Raw genomic sequence first — 19687 nt, forward strand, 5'->3', positions numbered from 1 at the left:
AAGATACACGTGGATAGTTTCCTGACTATCTTAAGTTTCTTGTTTCTCAGATTGAGAGATATTTTTGGAACAATGGCAATTGTTTCATCACCTCTCCTCCATTTATTCATGTGTTCACCATGCAACAAATATTTAGTGAGTAATTATCATGTGCCAGACACTGTTTTTGGAGCTAGTATACAGCAGTAAAAAACAAACAAAACAATAATTCCATTCCCAGTAGCAAGGGGAGACAAAAAACAAAAAACAACCGCCAAACATATATATAAGTAAATTATTTGCTGTTGTAGAAAGTGTAAAGAATCATGGTAAAAAAAGTAGAACAGGGTAAAGGGGATCTGGAGTGCTGCAAGTAGGGACTGTTTGTACTACTAAATAGGATGGTCATTGTAGTCTTCATCAAGGAAGTGATATTTAAGCCAAACAGTGATGTGAGGAAGATAGCCAGATGGCTGTACAAGGAGGCAATATTCTAGGTATGAAGAACATCTGCAGCAAAAGTCCTAAAGGAGGAGTTTGTCTGGTGGGTTTAAGGAGTAGTGGAAAGCCAGGAAGCCACAGAGTAAGCAAGGGGGAGAGTAGTAGAAGATGAGGTCAGTGAGGCTGTGAAGAGCCAGATTATGTAGTACTTTGTAAACCATGGAGACTAATTTTTACTGAGTGAAATTTGGAGTTTTTGAAAGATTTTGATCAGAGGAGTAACATGGTCTGCTCTCATTTTGAAAGGATCTCTCTGGCCCCTATATTGAGAATAGATTGGCCTGTTAGGAAAATTACTGGAAAAATGTAACTAAGAGAACATGGTGGCTTGGACCAGAGTGGCCATGGAGGAGTTGGTGAGAGGTTGTCATATCCCAGTGTAATTTTGAAGGTAGAAGTGTTGTTATTTTGTGATGGAGTAGAGAAGGAAAGACAGAAAATGAAAGTGAATCTAGTTTTTGGCCTTAAGAGCTAGAAGAATAGAGTTGTTAACTGAGATGGGGAAGGCAGTGAGTGGGTGGAACATGTTTGGGGGCAAAGTTCAGCAGCTGAATTTGAGTTATCTATTATAAATAGAGATGTTAAAATCACACATTAACATTGTAAACAAATTTGACTATACAAAAGATTTTAATTAGAGATGCTTTTGGCAAACGATAATACCTTAAACAATGAGGAAAATGTAATATCACATGTAAAAAGAAATCCCAAGATCAGGCAGTTTTAGGGCTGGTTGATGGGGAGGCTCAACCATGTTATGAACTCAGGTTTTTTTCTTCTCTTTCTTCTCTTGTTAACGTATCTGCTTCTTCTCAGTTTAGCTGTCTTTAGTTAAGGTATCTTTAATAGCTTTAGGTATCATATTTAGAGACAGCACAATAACCAGCCAAAGAGCTATTTTTTTACTTTTATTTATAACACTGAAGAAACCTTTTCTGATGTCTCCCAGTAAACTTATGTCTCATTGGCCTAAACTGCATTAGTTGCCCATGCTGAGACAAATCACTAGCAAGGGGAACAGGAACATCGTGATTAATTTAGACTACTTAATACATGATCAGTGGATGGCCCTAGCTCTTCTTGAAGCATATTTCTATGTGGAGGGGGTTGGATACCTGAACAGAGTTATTTTCATGGGAAACGAGAAGATTATCAACATGACAGCAGAGTTGACAGCCGGCATGACACTTGTAGCAATAAAAAAGTAAAAAACACCTGTAATCTACCTGATAAAAATAACCATGATGAAAAAAAAATAGCCATGATGTCTATGTTTACAGGCTTTTTTTTCCCTCACATACACTGATATAAAAATATATACAGGCATACCTCAGAGATATTGTGGGTTCAGTTCCAGACCACTGCATTAAAGCAAATATTGCAATAAAGTGAGTCACGTGATTTTTTTGTTATCCCAGCGCATATAGAAGTTATGCTTACACTATACTGTAGGCTATTAAGTATGCAATGGCATTATATGTAAAAAACAATGTACATACTTAAGTAAAAAATACTTTATTGCTGAAAAGTGCTAACCGTCATGACAGTAGAGTTGCCACAAACTTTCAGTTTGCAAAAACACAGTGTGAATGCAGGAAAACAACACTCAATAAAATAAGGTATGCCTGAAAAAATAATTTAAAAAAATAAAATAAGGTATGCCTGTATTTCTTTTAACCAAATTTAATGAAATTAAGTTTTAACCAAAATTGGATCTTAATATTTACTATTTTATAACATGATTTGCTAGCTAGTGCCTTTCTGTTAGTAAATATGGATTTCATCATCATTTTGATGGTGCCCTATTCTATTATGTATTTGTATCATTATTAATTTAATAAAGTTCCTTCTGTTGAACATTTTGAATATTTGGAAAAACGCTTCAGTGAACAGTGTGTGTTATTCTTCCATCTTTGCACACTTCCTCATTGTAATGTCATACAAATGAAATTGCTGAGAGGCTTCCTAGGTGGCGCAGTAGATAAGAATCCACCTGCCAATGCAGGGGAAACGGGTTTGATCCCTGCTCAAGGAAGATCCCACATGCCACGGAGCAACTAAGCCCATGCGCCACAACTGTTGAGCCTGCGCTTTAGAGCCCGTGACCCACAACTGTTGAGCCCATGTGCTGCAACTACTGAAGCCCACATGCCTTGAGCCCTTGCTATGCAACAAGAGAAGCCACAGCAATGAGGAGCCCACATGTCACAACGAAGAGTAGCCCCCACTCACCGCAACTAAAAAAAGAAAGCCCACGCACAACAAAAAAGACCCAACACAGCCAATTAAATTAATTAATTAATTAATTGAAAAAAAAACATTTAGAAAAGAAAATGAAATTGCTGAATCCTAGACTTGCACAGTTGTCCTTCAGAAAGGTTGGTTCTAGCTAACTGTGGATGTACTTATATTTCCTAACCTTTTCAACCAGATATTGCTGATATATTTGTTGATCTGTGAAGCAGTTATAACTTAGTGATTAAAGCATTGGTTTAGGAGTTTACAGCTACCTGGGCTTATATCCTAACTCTTTTATTTATTGATTGTATGACTTTGGGAAGTCATGTGACAACTTTTCTGAGCTAGTTTTATCTGTATAGTTGGGTAGGGGAGGTGTTAATACTTGATTTACGGGATAGTTGGGAAGATTAATGGAGATTATTTTTTAATTCCTTATTCTAGGGCCTGGTATATAGTAAAGTCATAGTATATGAGAGATGCAGTTTAAATTTAAGATAAAATCTCTTAATTTTGATTAATTATTCTTACCTTCTTGTTTATCCCCCCAACAAATCCCAAAGCTGGGCTGAGAAAAGAGATGCACTGAACCTTGTAATCCCTGAAGATAAGGAAGAATTTGGCAAATTAGTGGATGTGTACAAGGTGCTAAAGCATCTAAATAAAGATTGGTCATTCGTGGAGAGCTTTGTCCTTCAGGACCCATCCATTGGTGAACTGGTTTTGTATGTGTGTCCATGTGCATGTGCATATGTGGGTGTATAAACGTGTGTACTTGAGCTTTCTCTCATATTTCTGAATCTTTTTCTGAGCTTGTGAGGGTACTTGAGAATGTGTTCCCTGAACGTTTAGTAGATCTTACAAATAAAACTATTAAGACCCAGGGAATTTTTTAGAGACAGGTATTTGATGTATTTTTATTTCTGTAATGTTTGTTGGTCTATTTAAGCTTTGTGTTTCTTCTTGTACCCACTTTTGTCATTTTGTCTTTTCTAAGTTTTAGAATTTATTGTTCATATTTGTTCATATTTATTCCTTTATGATACTAGATATCCTTTGCATTGTTGATTATTTTTATTCTTTTTTCACTATTTAATTTATATCTTTTATTCTTGACCATTTTGACTGTTTAAAAAATGTTTTTAAAGAATCAGCTTTTGGTTTTATTTTTCCTGTTCTTTATTGTGGTAAAATAGACATAACATAATATTTATCATTTTAACCACTTAAGAGTGTATAATTCAGCGGCATGAAATATATTCACAAGATAGTGTTGTACCCATCAGCACTATCTGTCTCAAAACTTTTTCTGTTGTTATCTCCAATATAAACTATGTAACCATTAAACAATAACTCTCCCTTCTCCTCTTCCACTAGCCCCTGGTAAGTGCTATTCTGCTTTCGGTCTCTGTGAATTTGCCTATTTTAGGTAGCTCATATAAAAACAATATTTGACCTCTGTGTTTGGCTTAAGTCAATGTTTTTGAGGTCTATCCATGTTGTAGCATATATCAAAATTTTATTATTTTTTATGTCTGAATAGTATTCTAGTGTGTGTATGTGCCACATTTTGTTTATCCCTTCATCTGTTGACAGACACTTGAGCGGTTTCCTCCTTTTGGCTGTTGTGAATAATGCTGCTGTGAATATTGGTCTACTGATACCTATTTGAGTCCCTTCTTTCAGTTCCTTTGGATGTATACCTAGGAGTTGTATTGCTGGATCATGTGATAGTTGTATGTTTAACTTCTTGAGGTAGCTGAGAACTGTTTTTCACAGGGGCTGCACCATTTTACTTTCCCACCACCAATGCACGAGGGTTCCAACTTCTCCACATCCTTGCCAACACTTCTTATTTTCCATTTTTCAAAATTATAACCACTTATTAAGTGTGAAGTGGTATCTCATTGTGGTTTTGATTTGCGTTTCCTTATTGACTAATGATATTGAGTATCTTTTCATGTGCTTATTGGGCATTTATATATCTTCTTTGGAGAAATGTCTACTCAAGTCTCCTGCCCATTTTTTAATTGGGTTGTTTTGTTGTTGAATTTTAGGAGTCCTTTATCTTTTCTGAATATCAATTCCTTATCAGGTATGATTTTTAAATATTTTCTCACAATCAGTAGGTTGTTTCTTCACCTTCTTGATGCTCAAAAGTTCTTTATTTTAATGAAGCTGGGCTTTTTTTGTTGCTTGTCATTTCTTCATATTGTTGCCAAAGCCAATGTTATGAAGATTTTCCCCAGTGTTTTTTTCTAAAAGTTTATAGTTTTTACTCTTAAGTGTAGCTCTTTGACTAAACTTAATGGATTAAACTAAATGGATTTTGAGTTAAATTTTGTATATGATAGAAGGCAAAAGTCCAATTTCATTCTTTTTCATGTTGCTATTAATGCCGTTCATTTTTAAGACTTCTTTCCTCATTCAATGATCACATCATTTTTGTTGGAAATCAGTTAACAATACATGTGAGGGTTTATTTCTGGGCTTTCTATACCATTCTCTTGGTTTATATGTGTGTCCTTAGGCCAGCTACATACTTAAAAAAATTTTTTAATAGTGTTAAAATACACAAAACATAAAATTTACTGTCTTAACCGTTTTTAAGCATATAGTTCAGTAGTGTTAAGTACACTTCACATTTGTCCAGCCAATCTCCAGAAATATTTTTATTTTGTAAAAATGAAACTCTATACTCCATTTCCTCCTTTCCCCTGGAAACCACTCTTCTACTTTAGGTCTCTATGAATATGACTACTCTAGGTACTTTATATACATGGAATCATACAATATTAGTCTTTTTTGTAACTGGCTCATTTCACTTAGTGGGTTTCCTCAGAGTTTATCCACATTATAGCATATGTCAGAAATTCCATCTTTTTTAAGGCTAAATAATATTACATTGTATGTATATATCATATTGTGTTTATCCATTCATCTGTATTTTTTTTCCTTCATCTGTCTTTGAATACTTGAAGTGCTTCCAACTTTTTTCTTTTGTGATTAATGCTGCTGCGAACATAAGTGTACAAATAAATCTTCGAGACCCTGCCTCCAATTCTTTTGGGTATATATGTCCAGAATTGGACTTGCTGGATCATATGGTAATTCTATTTTTAATTTTTGAGAACTGCTATCCTCTTTTCCATATTGATTGTACTATTTTAAATTCCCCCCAACAGTACACAAGAGTTTCAATATCTCCAAATCTTCCTTATCACTAGGTTTTTGTTTTTGTTTTTGTTCCAGTACTGTGTTGAATAGTAGTGGTGACAATGGACATCCTTGTCTTGTTCTGGATCTTCGGGAGCAAGTTTTCAGTCTTCTGCCAATGAGTATGATGTTAACTGAATTTTTCATGAATAGTCTTTATCGTATTGAGGAATTTTTCCCTCTATTCCTAGTTTTATGAGTTTTTTTTTTAATCATAGAAGGATGTTGGATTATGTCTAATGAGAATCCTGCATCGAGTTGATCACATGTTCTTTTTTCCCCTTTGTTCTATTAATGTGATATATTGCATTGATCCACTTTCTTATGTTGAACTACCCTTGCATCAGGAGATAAATCCCACTTGGTCATGGTGCATAATCCTTTTAATATGCTGTTGTATTTTACTTGCTAATATTTTGTTGAGTTTTTTACATCTATATTTATAAGGGATATTGGTCTTTAATTTTCTTCTTGTAATATCTTTATCTGCCTTTGGTATCAGGGTGATACTGGCTTCATAGAATGAGATAGGAAATGTTCCCTTCACTTCAGTTCTTTGGAAGAATTTGAAAAGAATTGGCGTTAATTCTTCTTTAAATATTTGGTAAAATTCACCAGTGAAGCTATCTGGTCCAGGACTTTAGTTCTTTGTGAGGTTTTTGATTACTGTGTCAACTATAAATTGGAACTTGCCATCTGCCATAGAAGAATTAAATCACTTTGTGCTGCTGTAGCTGCTGACCTTCAACATCCCCTGAAGGGAATTCAGGGTAGAGATCAGGAATGAGGCACTCTGTGCTTTGGAAAATGGGTGGAACAGGTCTTCAGATTAGTTAGATGTTTTCAGGAGCTGATTCTATGAGCCCAACGCTTACATCTCATATCTAGAAAAGCACTAAATCCCTACATGCTCCTTGTGACTAGCAGAAACCCCCTACAAAAAAAATGTATTTGATTGCATTTACTCCTCCTTTACCAAGAATACATATATACTAATCTTCCCCCTGCCTCTTTGGAACAGTTTCTCAGAGCTATCTGGGATGCTGTCTCCCCGGCTACAGTCCTAATTTTGCCTCAAATAAACTCAACTCACAACTCTCACGTTGTGCAATTTTTTTTAAGTCGACAACTGCTTTGATCTTTTTGCTTGTTGTAGGTCTATTGAGATTTACTATTTATTCTTGAGTCAATTTAATTTATGTGTTTCAAGGAATTTGTCCCTTTCTTCTAAGTTATCTAATTTGTTGGGATACAGTTCATAGAATTCTTACATTCTTTTTATCACTGAATATTGGTAGTGATGTCCCCACATTCATTTCTGATTTTGGTTATATGTGTCCTATCTCTTATTTTCATTGCCAGCCTATCTGAAGATTTGTCAGTTCCATTAATCTTTTCAAAGAGCCAGCTTTGGTTTTATTGATTTTCTCCATTGTTTTTCTGTTCTCTGTTTTGTTTATATCTGGTCTATCTTTATTAGTTCCTTCTTTCTGCTATCTTTGATTTTAGTTTGTTCTTCTTTTTCTAGTTCTTTAAGTTGTAAATTTAGATTGTTGATTTGAGATCTTTCTTCTTTTCTCATGTAAGCATTTACAGCTATAAATTTCTCTCTTACCACTGCTTTCACTGCATCCCATAAGTTTTGGTATGTTGTGTTTTTTTCATTCGTCACTAAGTGTTTTTTAATTTCTCTTTTGATTTGTTCTTTCACCAATTGGTTGTGTAAGACTTTGTTGTTAATTTCTCCATATTTGTGAATTATCCAGTTTTCCTTCTGTTATTTATTTCTAACTTCATCTTCTTCTAGTCAGAGAAGATGCTTTGTGTGATATCTATCTTTTAAAATGTGCTGTGGTTTATTTTGTGGCCTAGCATATGAAATAGCTTGGAGAATGTCCAGTGTATAGTTGAGAAGAATGTGTACTTGAAAAGAATATTTTGCTGTTGTTGGATGAATTGTTCTTTATATGTCTCTTAGGTCTCGTTGATTTATTGCGTTGTTCAAGTTCTCTGTTTCTTTATTCATCTTCTGTCTGGTTGATCTATCCATTATTGAAAGTGGAGTATTGAAGTCTCCAGCAGTTTCTGTAGAACTATTTATTTTGCCCTTCTGTTTTGTGAATTTTTACTTCATGTGTTTTGAGGATCTAAGTTGTGTAAATGTTTGCAATTGTTTTATCTTCTTGCTGTATTGACCATTTTATTAGTATATAATGTCCTTGTTAGTCTGTTCTAATTTTGGGTTTAAAGTCTATTTTTTTCTGCTTGCTTAAATCTGCCTTTATCCCTTCTAGTATATTTTTTCACTTCGGTTATTATACTTTTCAACTCCATAATTTCTTTTTGGCTCCTTTTTATAATATCTGTCTCCTTATTAATACTCTCCTTTTGTTCATACATCATTTCTTATCTTTGTTCATGTCTTCCTTTAGCCCTTTAAGTATCTTAAAGAGAGTTTTAGTCTAGTGGGTCTGAAATTTGGGTTTCCTCAGATACAGTTTCTATTGATTTATTTTGTTCTTTTGAATGGCTATACTTTCCTGTTTCTTTGTATGCTTTCTGATTTTTTGCCCTTGTTCAAAACTGGATATTTGAAGATTATAATTTGGCAATTCTGGAAATAAGATTCTTCCCCTTCCCCAGGGTTAGCAGATTTTGTTGTTATTATTATTATATAGGGTATCTCTTTGCTGAGGAGTAGCCTAAGATGAAACCTTAAGTTCTCTTTTCTGAGCCTACATCTTTCCCTGGGCATGCACAGTGGCTTTCTAAATTCCCCCATATATGTGGTTGTTTTGAATGTCCATAGAAATAGATGTAGCTCTTTTAAATCTCCTGGAAGCTGCTTTAGCTGGTGGAGATTGGAACAATGACAGCCAGCTTCTGTACCTGGAGGACAAGGTTTTTTTTATCCACTTTGGCTTCAGCCATGCCAGAAATGTGGGTAGCTCTCCCTGCTGCTGCCTGACATAGGAATGGGTAGTTGCAACTCAACTGAGGTCTGAAATCAAATGATATCAACTGCAGTTTACCAGCCAAGCTTTCCTCCAGAAGCTGCAGATTTTCAAATACACTTCAGAGTTCCATAACAGTCACTTAAGACAATTTCTGGCAGTGCAATTATTGTCTAGATGGAGAGAGAGAGAGATTCCTGGCTCTTCTTACTCTGCTGTCTTCCCTGATATCACTCTAGGCTCTGTTTCTCTTCACTCTTTTTTTCTCTACTCTTTTTTTCTCTCTCTGTTCCTCACAGTGAGTAATCTCATTTGACCTGTCTTCAAGTTCAATGATTCTCTTTTCTGCCAGTTCGCATCTGGTGGTGAGCCCCTCTAGTAAATTTTGTGTTACAGTTCTTGTATTTTTCAACTCTAGAATTTCCATTTGGTTCTTTTTTATAATTTTACTCTCTTTATTAGTATTCTCTCTTTGGTGAGACATCATGATTATTCTTTTATTTATTTTTGTAGATATGATTGCCCTTAATTCTTGGAAAATATTTATAATAGTTGATTTAAAGTCTTATTTAGTACGTCTAGTGTATGGGTTCTAGACTGCTTTTCTTCTGTGTAAAAACTGTACTTTCTTGTTTCTTTGCATGTCTTGTATTTTTGAGGTATGAAAACTGGACATTTTAAGTAATATAATATGGGAACTCTAGAAATCAGACTCCCCCTCATCTCACTCCCAGGGTTTGTGGTTGTTGATCTTGTTTGTTTAATGACTTTCACATTATAATTCTGTAATGTATGTGTTCTTTGTCTTGTATGGCCACTTAAATCTCTGTTTGTTTAGTCAGTCAGCTAATTTTTGGACAGATTTTCCTAGTTATCTTGAACCAGAAGTCTCTCAGCCTTTGCTTGAGGGACTCTGTGTGGGTGTCAGAGCATACTTTCAATACTCTGGCAGAGGGTTTACAATTCTGCCTTAACTTTCACATCCTGCTGGTACAGAGACTCAAAGGACAGAGAGAAGTGAGAGAGTAGGGCATTCTTAGGTCTTTCCTAGGAATGTACACAGCACCGTACGTGTGAGGCATTCTACATCTATTGAGATGATCATGTGGTTTTTATCCTTCAATTTGTTAATATGGTGTATCACATTGATTAATTTGTGTATATGGAAGAATCTTTGCATTCCAGGGATAAACCCCACTTGATCATGGTGTATGATCCTTTTAATGTGTTGTTGGATTCTGTTGGCTAGTATTTTGTTGAGGATTTTTGCATCTAAATTCATCAGTGATATTGGTCTGTAATTTTCTTTTTTTGTAGTATCTTTGTCTGGTTGTGGTATCAGGGTGATGGTGGCCTCATAAAATGAGTTTGGGAGTGTTCCTTCCTCTGCAATGTTTTGGAAGAGCTTGAGAAGGATGGGTGTTAGCTCTTCTCTAAATGTTTGATAAAATTCACCTGTGAATCCATCTAGTCCTGGACTTTCATTTGTTGGAAGATTTTTAATCACAGTTTCAATGTCATTACTTGTGATTGGTCTGTTCATATTTTCTATGTCTTCCTGATTCAGTCTTGGAAGGTTATACCTTTCTAAGAATCTGTCCATTTCATCCACATTGTCCATTTTATTGGCATATAGTTGCTTGTAGTAGTTTCTTATGGTGCTTTTTATTTCTGCAGTGTCCATTGTAACTTCTCCTGTTTCATTTCTAGTTTTATTGATTTGAGTCCTCTCCCTCTTTTTCTTGATGAGTCTTGCTAGAGGTTTATCAATTTTATTTATCTTCTCAAAGAACCAGCTTTTAGTTTTATTGATTTTTGCTATTGTTTTCTTTATTTCTATTTCATTTATTTCTGCTCTGATCTTTATGATTTCTCTCCTTCTACTAACTTTGGGCTTTGTTTGCTCTTCTTTCTCTAGTTTCTTTATGTATAAGGTTAGATTGTTTATTTGGGATTTTTCTTGTTCCTTGAGGTAGGATTGTATCACTATAAACTTCTCTCTTAGAACTGCCTTTGCTGCATCCCACAGGTTTTGGATCGTTGTGTTTTCATTGTCATTTGTCTCTAGATATTTTTTGATTTCCTCTTTGATTTCTTCAGTGATCTCTTGGTTATTTAGTAGAATACTGTTTAGGCTCCATGTGTTTGTGTTTTTTACTGTAATTGATTTCTAATCTCATAGCGTTGTGGTTAGAAAAGGTGCTTGATATGATTTCAGTTTTCTTAAATCTACCAAGGCTTGATTTATGACCCAAAATGTGATCTGTCCTGGAGAATGTTCCATGTGCACTTGAGAAGAATGTGTAATCTGCTGTTTTTGGATGTCATGTCCTATAGATATCTATTAAATCAAGCTGATTTATTGTGTCATTTAAAGCTTGTGTTTCGTTATTAATTTTCTGTGTGGATGATCTGTCCATTGGTGTAAGTGGGGTGTTAAAGTCCCCCACTGTTATTGTGTTACTGTTGATTTCCTCTTTCATAGTTGTTAGCATTTGCCTTATATATTGAGGTGCTCCTATATTGGGTGCATATATATTTATAATTGTTATCTCTTCTTCTTGGATTGATCCCTTGATCTTTATGTAGTGTTCTTTCTTGTCTCTTGTAACATTTTTTATTTTAAAGTCTATTTTATCTGATATGAGTATTGCTACTCCAGCTTTCTTTTGATTTCCATTTGCATGGAATATCTTTTTCCATCCCCTCACTTTCAGTCTGTATGTGTCCCTAGGTCTGAAGTGGGTCTCTTGGAGACAGCATATATATGGGTCTTGTTTTTGTATCCATTCAGCCAGGCTGTGTCTTTTGGTTGGTGCATTTAGTCCATTTACATTTAAGGTAATTATTGATATGTGTGTTCTTATTACCATTTTCTTAATTGTTTTTTTTTTCCCTATAGGTCCTTTTCTTCTCTTATGTTTCCCACTTAGAGAATTTCCTTTAGCATTTGTTGTAGGGCTGTTTTGGTGGTGCTGAATTCTCTTAGCTGTTGCTCGTCTATAAACCTTTTGATTTCTCCATTGAATCTGAATGAGATCCTTGCTGGGTAGAGTATTCTTGGTTGTAGGTTCTTCCTTTTCATCACTTTAAATATATTGTGCCACTCCCTCTGGCTTGCAGAGTTTCTGCTGAGAAATCAGCTGTTAACCTTATGGGAATTCCCTTGTGTGTTATTTGTTCTTTTTCCCTTGTTGCTTTTAATAACTTTCTCTGTCTTTAATTTTTGTCAATTTGACTACTATATGTCTTGGCGTATTTCTCCTTGGGTTTATCCTGCCTGGGACTCTCTGCGCTTCCTGCACTTGGGTGGCTATTTCCTTCCCCTTTTCGGGAAGTTTTCAACTATAATCTCGTCCAGTATTTTCTCAGGTCCTTTCTCTCTCTCTCCTTCTTCTGAGACCCCTATAATGCAAATGTTGGTGTGTTTAATGTTGTTCCAGAGGTCTCTTAGGCTGTCTTCAGTTCTTTTCATTCTTTTTTCTTTATTCTTTTCTGCATCAGTGATTTTCACCATTCTGTCTTCCAGGTCACTTATTCGCCCTTCTGCCTCAGTTAATCTGCTGTTGGTTCCTTCTAGTGTACTTTTCATTTCAGTTATTGTGTTGCATATCTCTGTTTGTTCTTTAATTCTTCTAGGTCTTTGGTAAACTTTTCTTGCAATGTTTTGATCTTTGCATCCAGTCTTCTTTCAAAGTCCTGGGTTATCTTCACCATCATTATTCTGAATTCTTTTTTTGGAAGGGTGCCTATCTCCTCTTCATTTAGTTGTTTTTCTGGGGTTTTGGCTTGTCCCTTCATCTGGTACAAAGTCCTTTGCCTTTTCATTTTGTCTCTCTTTCTGTGGCTGTGGTTTTCAGTTCCACAAGATGAAATGCTGCTGATACTGCTTGATACTGCTGTCTTCCCTCTTGTGGAGGAAGCTATCTAGGAGGCTTGTGTATGCTTTCTGATGGGAGGGACTGATGGTGGGTAGGGCTGGGTGGGTGGAGCTCAGTAAAACTTTAATCTGCTTGTCTGCCAATGGGTAGGGCTTTGTTCCTACCTTGTTGGTTGTTTGGCCTGAGGCTACCCAGCGCTGGAGTTTACAGGCTCTTTGGTGGGGCTAATGGCGGAGTCTGGCAGGGCTCATGCCAATGAGCACTTCCCAGAACCCCTGCCGCCAGTGCCCCTGTCTCCTCGGTGAGCCATAGCTGCCCCCCACCTCTGCAGGCAACCCTTCAACACCAGCAGGTAGGTCTGGTTCAGTCTCCTATGGGGTCACTGCTCCTTCCCCCTGGGTCCTGGTGAGCACACTATTTTTTGTGTGCCCTCCAAGAGTGGAGTCTCTGTTTCCCCCAGTCCTGTGGAGGTCCTGCAATCAAATCCCACTGCCTTTCAAAATCTGATTCTCTTGGGATTCCTCTTCCTGTTGCTGGACCCCCAGGTTGAGAAGCCTGACGTGGGGCTCAGAACCCTCACTTTAGTGGGTGGACTTCTGCAGTATAATTGTTCTCCAGTTTGTGAGTCACCCACCCAGCATTTATGGGATTTGACTTTAACGTGATTGTGCCCCTCCTACCATCTCATTGAAGCTTCTCCTTTGTCTCTGGATATGGGGTGTCTTTTTTGGTGAGTTCCAGTGTCTCTGTCGATGATTGTTCAGCAGTTAGTTGTAATTCTGGTGCTCTTGCAAGAGGGAGTGAGTGCACATCCTCCTACTCTGCCATCTTGAACCATCTCCTCATGTGTGGCATTCTGAAAGTCCTAAAACTGTGTCAGAATTTTTCAAAGCTCTCTGGGGACATCTTATTCCCCAGTTTTTCCTTTATGATGGGAAAAGTAGACAAAATGCAAGAACTGTTGAGTAATGTAAGCAGAGAGATGGAAACTCTAAGAAAGATTTAAAAGGAAATGCTGGGAGAGGGAGATAAATTGGGAGATTGGGACTGACATATACACACCACTGTATATAAAATAGATAACTAATAAGAATGTACTGTATAGCACAGGAACTCTACTCAATACTTGGTAATGACCTATATGGGAATAGAATATAAAAAAGAGTGGATATATGTATGTGTATAACTGATTCACTTTGCTGTACAGCAGAAGCTAACACAACAATGTAAATCAACTATACTCCAATAAAAATTAATTTAAATAAAGGAAATGCTAGAAATAAAAAAATGCTCTAACAGAAATGAAGACTGCCTTTCATGGGCTTATCAGCATGCTAGACAAGAATGAGGAAAGAAACAATGAGCTTGAAGATATGGTAACAAACTTCCCAAGCTGAAAAGAAAAGAGAAACATGTTAAAAACAGAGCAGAATATCCAAGAATTATGAGAAAATTACAAAAGATGTATCATATGTGTAATGAAAATACCAGAAGGAGAAGACAGAGAGAAAGGAACAGAAGAAATATTTGAAATAAGAATGGTTTAGAATTTTCCAAAATTAATGACAAACACCAAACCAGAGATCCAATAAGCTCAGGGAACACCAAGCAGGAAAAAAGCAAAAACTCTACACATAGGCATTTCACATTCAAATTGCACAAAATCAAAGACAAAAGTTTGAAGGACGACATAGGAAAACACACACACACACACACACACACACACAACACTTTACCTATAGAGGAACAAGGATAAGAGTTACATCAGATCTTTGTTCAGAGTTATGCAAACAAGAAGAGAGTGGTGAAATATTTAAAGTATTGAAAAGAAAAAACCACCCACCTATAATTCTGTATCCAGTGAAATTAACCTTCAAAAGTGAGGTAAAATAAAGACTTTCTCAGACAAAAACTGGGGGAATTTTTTGCTTGTAGACCTACCTTGGAAGACATGTTAAGAAAGGTTGTTCAGGGAGAAGTAAAATGGTATGTGTCAGAAACTTGTGTCTATATAAAAAAAGGAAATGTTCGATAAATAATGAAGATAATAGTTTGTTCAAAATAATAATAGCAAAAATATATTTGATTATTATTGTTAATGCACAAATCAAATGATAGCAATGTTATAAGGGATAGGAGGAAAAATTGAGAATACTCTGTTATAAGGTACATGCAGTATCCAAGAAGCAGTACAGTGTTCTGTGCAAGTGGATTTATATTCATTGTAAATGTATGTTGCAAACTCTAAGGCAACGACTAAAAGTTTTTAAGTTGATATTCTAATTGGGAATAGAGAATTATATAAAACTCTCAGTTAAAACCAGAGAAGGGAGAAAGAGTAGAAGACAAAGAAACAAAGAACAAGGGCAATGAATAGAATAACAAATATGGTATATCTTAATCCAGCTATATTAATAATCATTTTGAATGTGAATGGTCAAAATTCACCAGTTAAAGGACAGACTTATCAAAGTGGATTAAAACAACAACAATAAGACCTAAGCATTTAAGTTATCTACAAGAAACCCGTTGTAAATACAAAGGCAAATATATTTTAATGTAACAAGATGGAGGAATTATAGTAAGCTAACGCTAATCAAAAGAAAGCTGAAGTAGCTATATTAGTTTCAGACAAAGTGGATTTTGGAGCAAAGAAAATTAGTAGAGCTAAAGAGAGATCATTATATGTATTAAAGGAGTTTATTCTCCAAGAAGACATAACAAGCCTGAATGTATACGCTCCTAACAGCATAACATCAAAATACATGAAGCAAAAACTGATAGAACTGAAAAGGAAAATAGGAAAATCTACTATAATTGTCAGAGACGTCAACATTCCTCTGTCAATAATTCACAAATGTGACAGGCAGAAAATCAGTAATGATATAGTTGAACTGATCAGCACCATCAGTCAACTGGATCTAATTGGCACTTATAGAATACTTCATCCAACAAGGGCAGCATACATATTCTTCTCAAACTCACATAGTACATTCACCAAGATAGACCATATCTTGAGACCTAAAACACATCTTAACAAAATTTTTAAAAAGCAAATTAAAAAAATATGACATACAAAAGTATGTTCTCAGACCACAACAGAGTTAAACTAGAAATCAACAACAGAAAGACAGCTGGAAAATTCCAAAGTATTTGGAGATTAAACAACATACTTCTAAATAAAATATAGATCAAAGAAAAAGTCTCAAGAGAAATTTAGAAATTTTGATTTAATGAAAATGAAAATATTACAAGGTATCAAAATTTGATGCAGCAAAAATAGTGCTTAGAAGAAAGTTTATAGCATTCAATACATATATATTGGAAAAGAAGAAAGGTCTAAAGCAGGATTCCAAGCTTCTACCCTATGGAACTATAAAAAGAAGAGCAAATTAAGTCAAAAGTAAGCAGAAGAAAAGAAATAATAAAAATTAGAGCATAGGGAATTCCCTCATATTCCAGTGGTTAGGACTCTGCACTTTCACTGCCAAGGGCCCAGGTTCAGTCCCTGGTCAGGGAACTAAGATCCTGCAAGCCATGTGGCATGGCTGAAAAAAAAATTAGAGCAGAAATGAATGAAATTGAAAACAAGAAAACAGTAGTGAAAATCAACAAAGTCAAACCTGGTTATTTGGAAATGTGAATGACATTGATAAGCTTCTTGAAGAAAAAAGAAAAAAGACACAAATGACTAATATCAGAAATGAAAGAGGGGCCATCAGTAGTGATCCCATGGACATTAAACGGATAATAAGGGAAATGTTATGAACAATTCAGGTCTACAAATTTGATAACTTAGATGAAATGCATTAGTTTTTTTGAAAGACTCAATCTACCAAAAATCATGCAAGGAGAAAATAGGTAATCTGAATAGACCTATAGATATTAAGGAAATTGAATCAGTAATTAATAACCTTCCAAAACAGCACCAGGCATAGATAGGTTTGCTGGTGAATTCTACCATACATTTGAAGAAGAAATAATACAAATTCTGTACAGTATCTTCTAGAAGATAGAAGCACAAGAAATACTTCCTGACATTTTATGAGGCCAGCATTATTCCAATTTACAAATCATAAGAAGGCATTACAAGAAAACTAAAACCAATATCTCTCACAAACAATGCAAAAATGTTAAATAAACATAGGCAAATCTAATTCAACACTGTAGAAAAAGAATTATATACCACAACCAAGTGGGATTTATTTCAGGAATGCAGGACTGGTTCAGCACTCAAAAATCAATTAATGTGGGACTTCCCTGGTGGTGCAGTGGTTAAAACTCCAGGTTCCCAATGAAGGGGGCCCAGATTCGACCCCTGGTCAGGAACTCGATCCCACATGCATGCTACAACTAAGAATTTGCATGCTGCAACTAAGGAACCCTCAAGCTGCAACTAAGGAGCTGGCGAGCTGCAACCAAGGAACCCACCGACCTCAACTAAGACCCAGTGCAACTAAATAAATAAATATAGATAAATAAATAAATATTTTAAAAAATCAACAGATGTCGTCCACTACATCAGTAGGTTAGGAAGAAAAATGATATATCAACAGATGCAGAAAAAACATTTGACAAAATTCAACACTCATTTATGATTTAAAAAAAACTTATGGAAACTAGGAATACAGAGAAACTTTCTCAATTTGATAAAGAACATTACAAAAAACCTACAAGGAACATCATACTGATGAGAAATTAGATTCTTTCCCTCCCCCTAAGACCAGGAACAAGAAAAGGATGTCCTCTTTCACCACTCGTGTTCAGCATTGTACTAGAAGTCCTAGCTAATGCAGTAAGACAAGAAAGGAAATAAAAAGTATAAAGATTGGAAAGGAAGAAATAAAATGTCTTTATTTGCAGTAGAAAATTCCAAAGAATCAACAAAAACTCCTAGGACTAATGATTATAGTAAGGTTGCAGGATTTAAGGCTAATATACAAAAGTTAATTGTTTTCCTATATACCAGCAATGAACAGTTGGAATTTGAAATTAAACACAACACCGTTTATATTAGCATACACAAAAAGAAATACTTAGGGACTTCCTAGGTGGCGCAGTAGATAAGAATCCGCCTACCAATGCAGGGGACAAGGATTCGATCCCTGCTCCAGGAAGATCCCACATGCCACAGAGCAACTAAGCCTGTGTGCCACAATTGAGCCTGTGCTCAAGAGCCCGTGAGCCACAACTATTGAGCCTGTGTGCCACAACTACTGAAGCCCACACGCCTAGAGCCCGTGCTCTGCAACAAGAGAAGCCACTGCAGTGAGGAGCCCGTGCACCATGATGAAGAGTAGACCCCACTCACCACAACCAGGGAAAGCCCATGTGCAGCAATGAAGAACCCAGTGCAGCCAATAAATTAATTAATTAAATAAAAAAAATACTTAGATGTGAATTTAGCAAAGTATGTGCAAAGTTTATGTGAAGAAAACTATAAGACTCTGAGGAAAGAAAGTGAAGAATATATAAATCTGAGGAGAATGCTGTGTTCATGGATAGGAAGACTCAGTTTTTTAAGATGTCTGATATTTCCAAATTGATCTATAATAGGCCCAACACAATCCAAATTTCAATCTCAGCAAGTTATTTTGTTGATGTTGACAAATTGATTCTAAAGTTTATTTGGAGAAGCAAAAGACCCAGCATAGCCAAGTCAAAATTGAAGGTGAAAACAAAGTTGAAGGACTGATGCTACCTGACTTTGAGACAATATAAAGCTACAATAAAAAAGACAGTGTGGTACTGGGGAAAGAATAGACAATGGAATAGAATAGAGAGCTCAGAAATAGAATAAATATAGTTAACTGATCTTTGAAAAATGAGCAAAGGCAATTTAACAGAGAAAGAATAGTTTTTTCAACAAATGATGGTGGAACAATTAGATGTCTACATGCCAAAAAAAAAAAAAAAATGAGGTGAGAGGTCTCTCCTGTTACTTAAAAGAGTTTTTATAGGATTGAATTATTTCTTTTCTTTTCTTTTTTTAAAAAATATTTATCTTTTGTTCGTCTGAGGGAGGGCCGTTGGCCGGGGCCTGCGGTACACCGCTTCAGTGAGGGGCTCGACCGCGGTCCAACGGCTTGTTGCCTTTCTGATCGCCACTCCCCCGGCCGGCGTGACAAGACGCGCCCGTAGCACGGCACCGATTCCTCTCGGGTTCGTGGGCGCTGCTCTGAGCAGCGTCACCTTTTATACCAGAAAGCTGGCGGGCACTATGGGGAAAAAACAAAACAAGAAGAAAGTGGAGGAGGTGCTAGAAGAGGAGGAAGAAGAATATGGGTGGAAAAAGTTCTCGACCGTCGAGTGGTAAAGGGCAAAGTGGAATACCTCCTAAAGTGGAAGGGGTTCTTAGATGAGGACAACACATGGGAGCCAGAAGAGAACCTGGATTGCCCTGACCTCATTGCCGAGTTCCTGCAGTCACAGAAAACAGCACACGAGACAGATACATCAGAGGGAGGCAAGCGCAAAGCTGATTCTGATTCGGAAGACAAGGGGGGAGGAGAGCAAACCAAAGAAGAAGAATGAAGAGTCGGAAAAGCCACGGGGCATTGCCCGGGATTTGGAACCGGAGCGGATTATTGGAGCTACAGACTCCAGTGGAGAACTCATGTCCCTGATGAAATGGAACAATTCTGATGAGGCTGACCTGGTCCATGCCAAGGAAGCCAATGTCAAGTGCCCACAGGTTGTCATATCCTTCTATGAGGAAAGGCTGACGTGGCATTCCTACCCCTCGGAGGAGGATGACAAAAAAGATGACAAGAATTAACTCTCCTGAGTACCAGCCCCTGTCACATCTGACTGTGGGTTTCAGGTGGGGAAAGAAGGAGTTCTACTTGTCCTGACACCATAGAGGTGGCTTGAGAAGATGTCCTTTGAAGAACCAATATAGTTTCTGTGCCCTACAGC

At 36.4% G+C, this 19687-nt stretch overlaps 1 protein-coding gene and 1 pseudogene across 1 annotated transcript in view; both read left to right on the plus strand.

Annotated features, from left to right (window-relative positions):
• The window catches only part of LOC130843883 (prolyl 4-hydroxylase subunit alpha-2-like), a 63850-nt gene that overhangs the window by 17731 nt on the left and 26432 nt on the right, over window positions 1-19687 (plus strand). The window contains 1 exon segment of the mRNA XM_057719789.1: window positions 3282-3430. Within this exon segment, the coding sequence (XP_057575772.1) occupies window positions 3282-3430 (149 nt within the window).
• Window positions 18779-19617, plus strand: LOC130860516 (chromobox protein homolog 1-like; annotated as a pseudogene).

The sequence above is a fragment of the Hippopotamus amphibius genome, chromosome 1, assembly GCF_030028045.1.
Source record: "Hippopotamus amphibius kiboko isolate mHipAmp2 chromosome 1, mHipAmp2.hap2, whole genome shotgun sequence".
In the NCBI taxonomy this organism is placed as follows: domain Eukaryota; kingdom Metazoa; phylum Chordata; class Mammalia; order Artiodactyla; family Hippopotamidae; genus Hippopotamus; species Hippopotamus amphibius.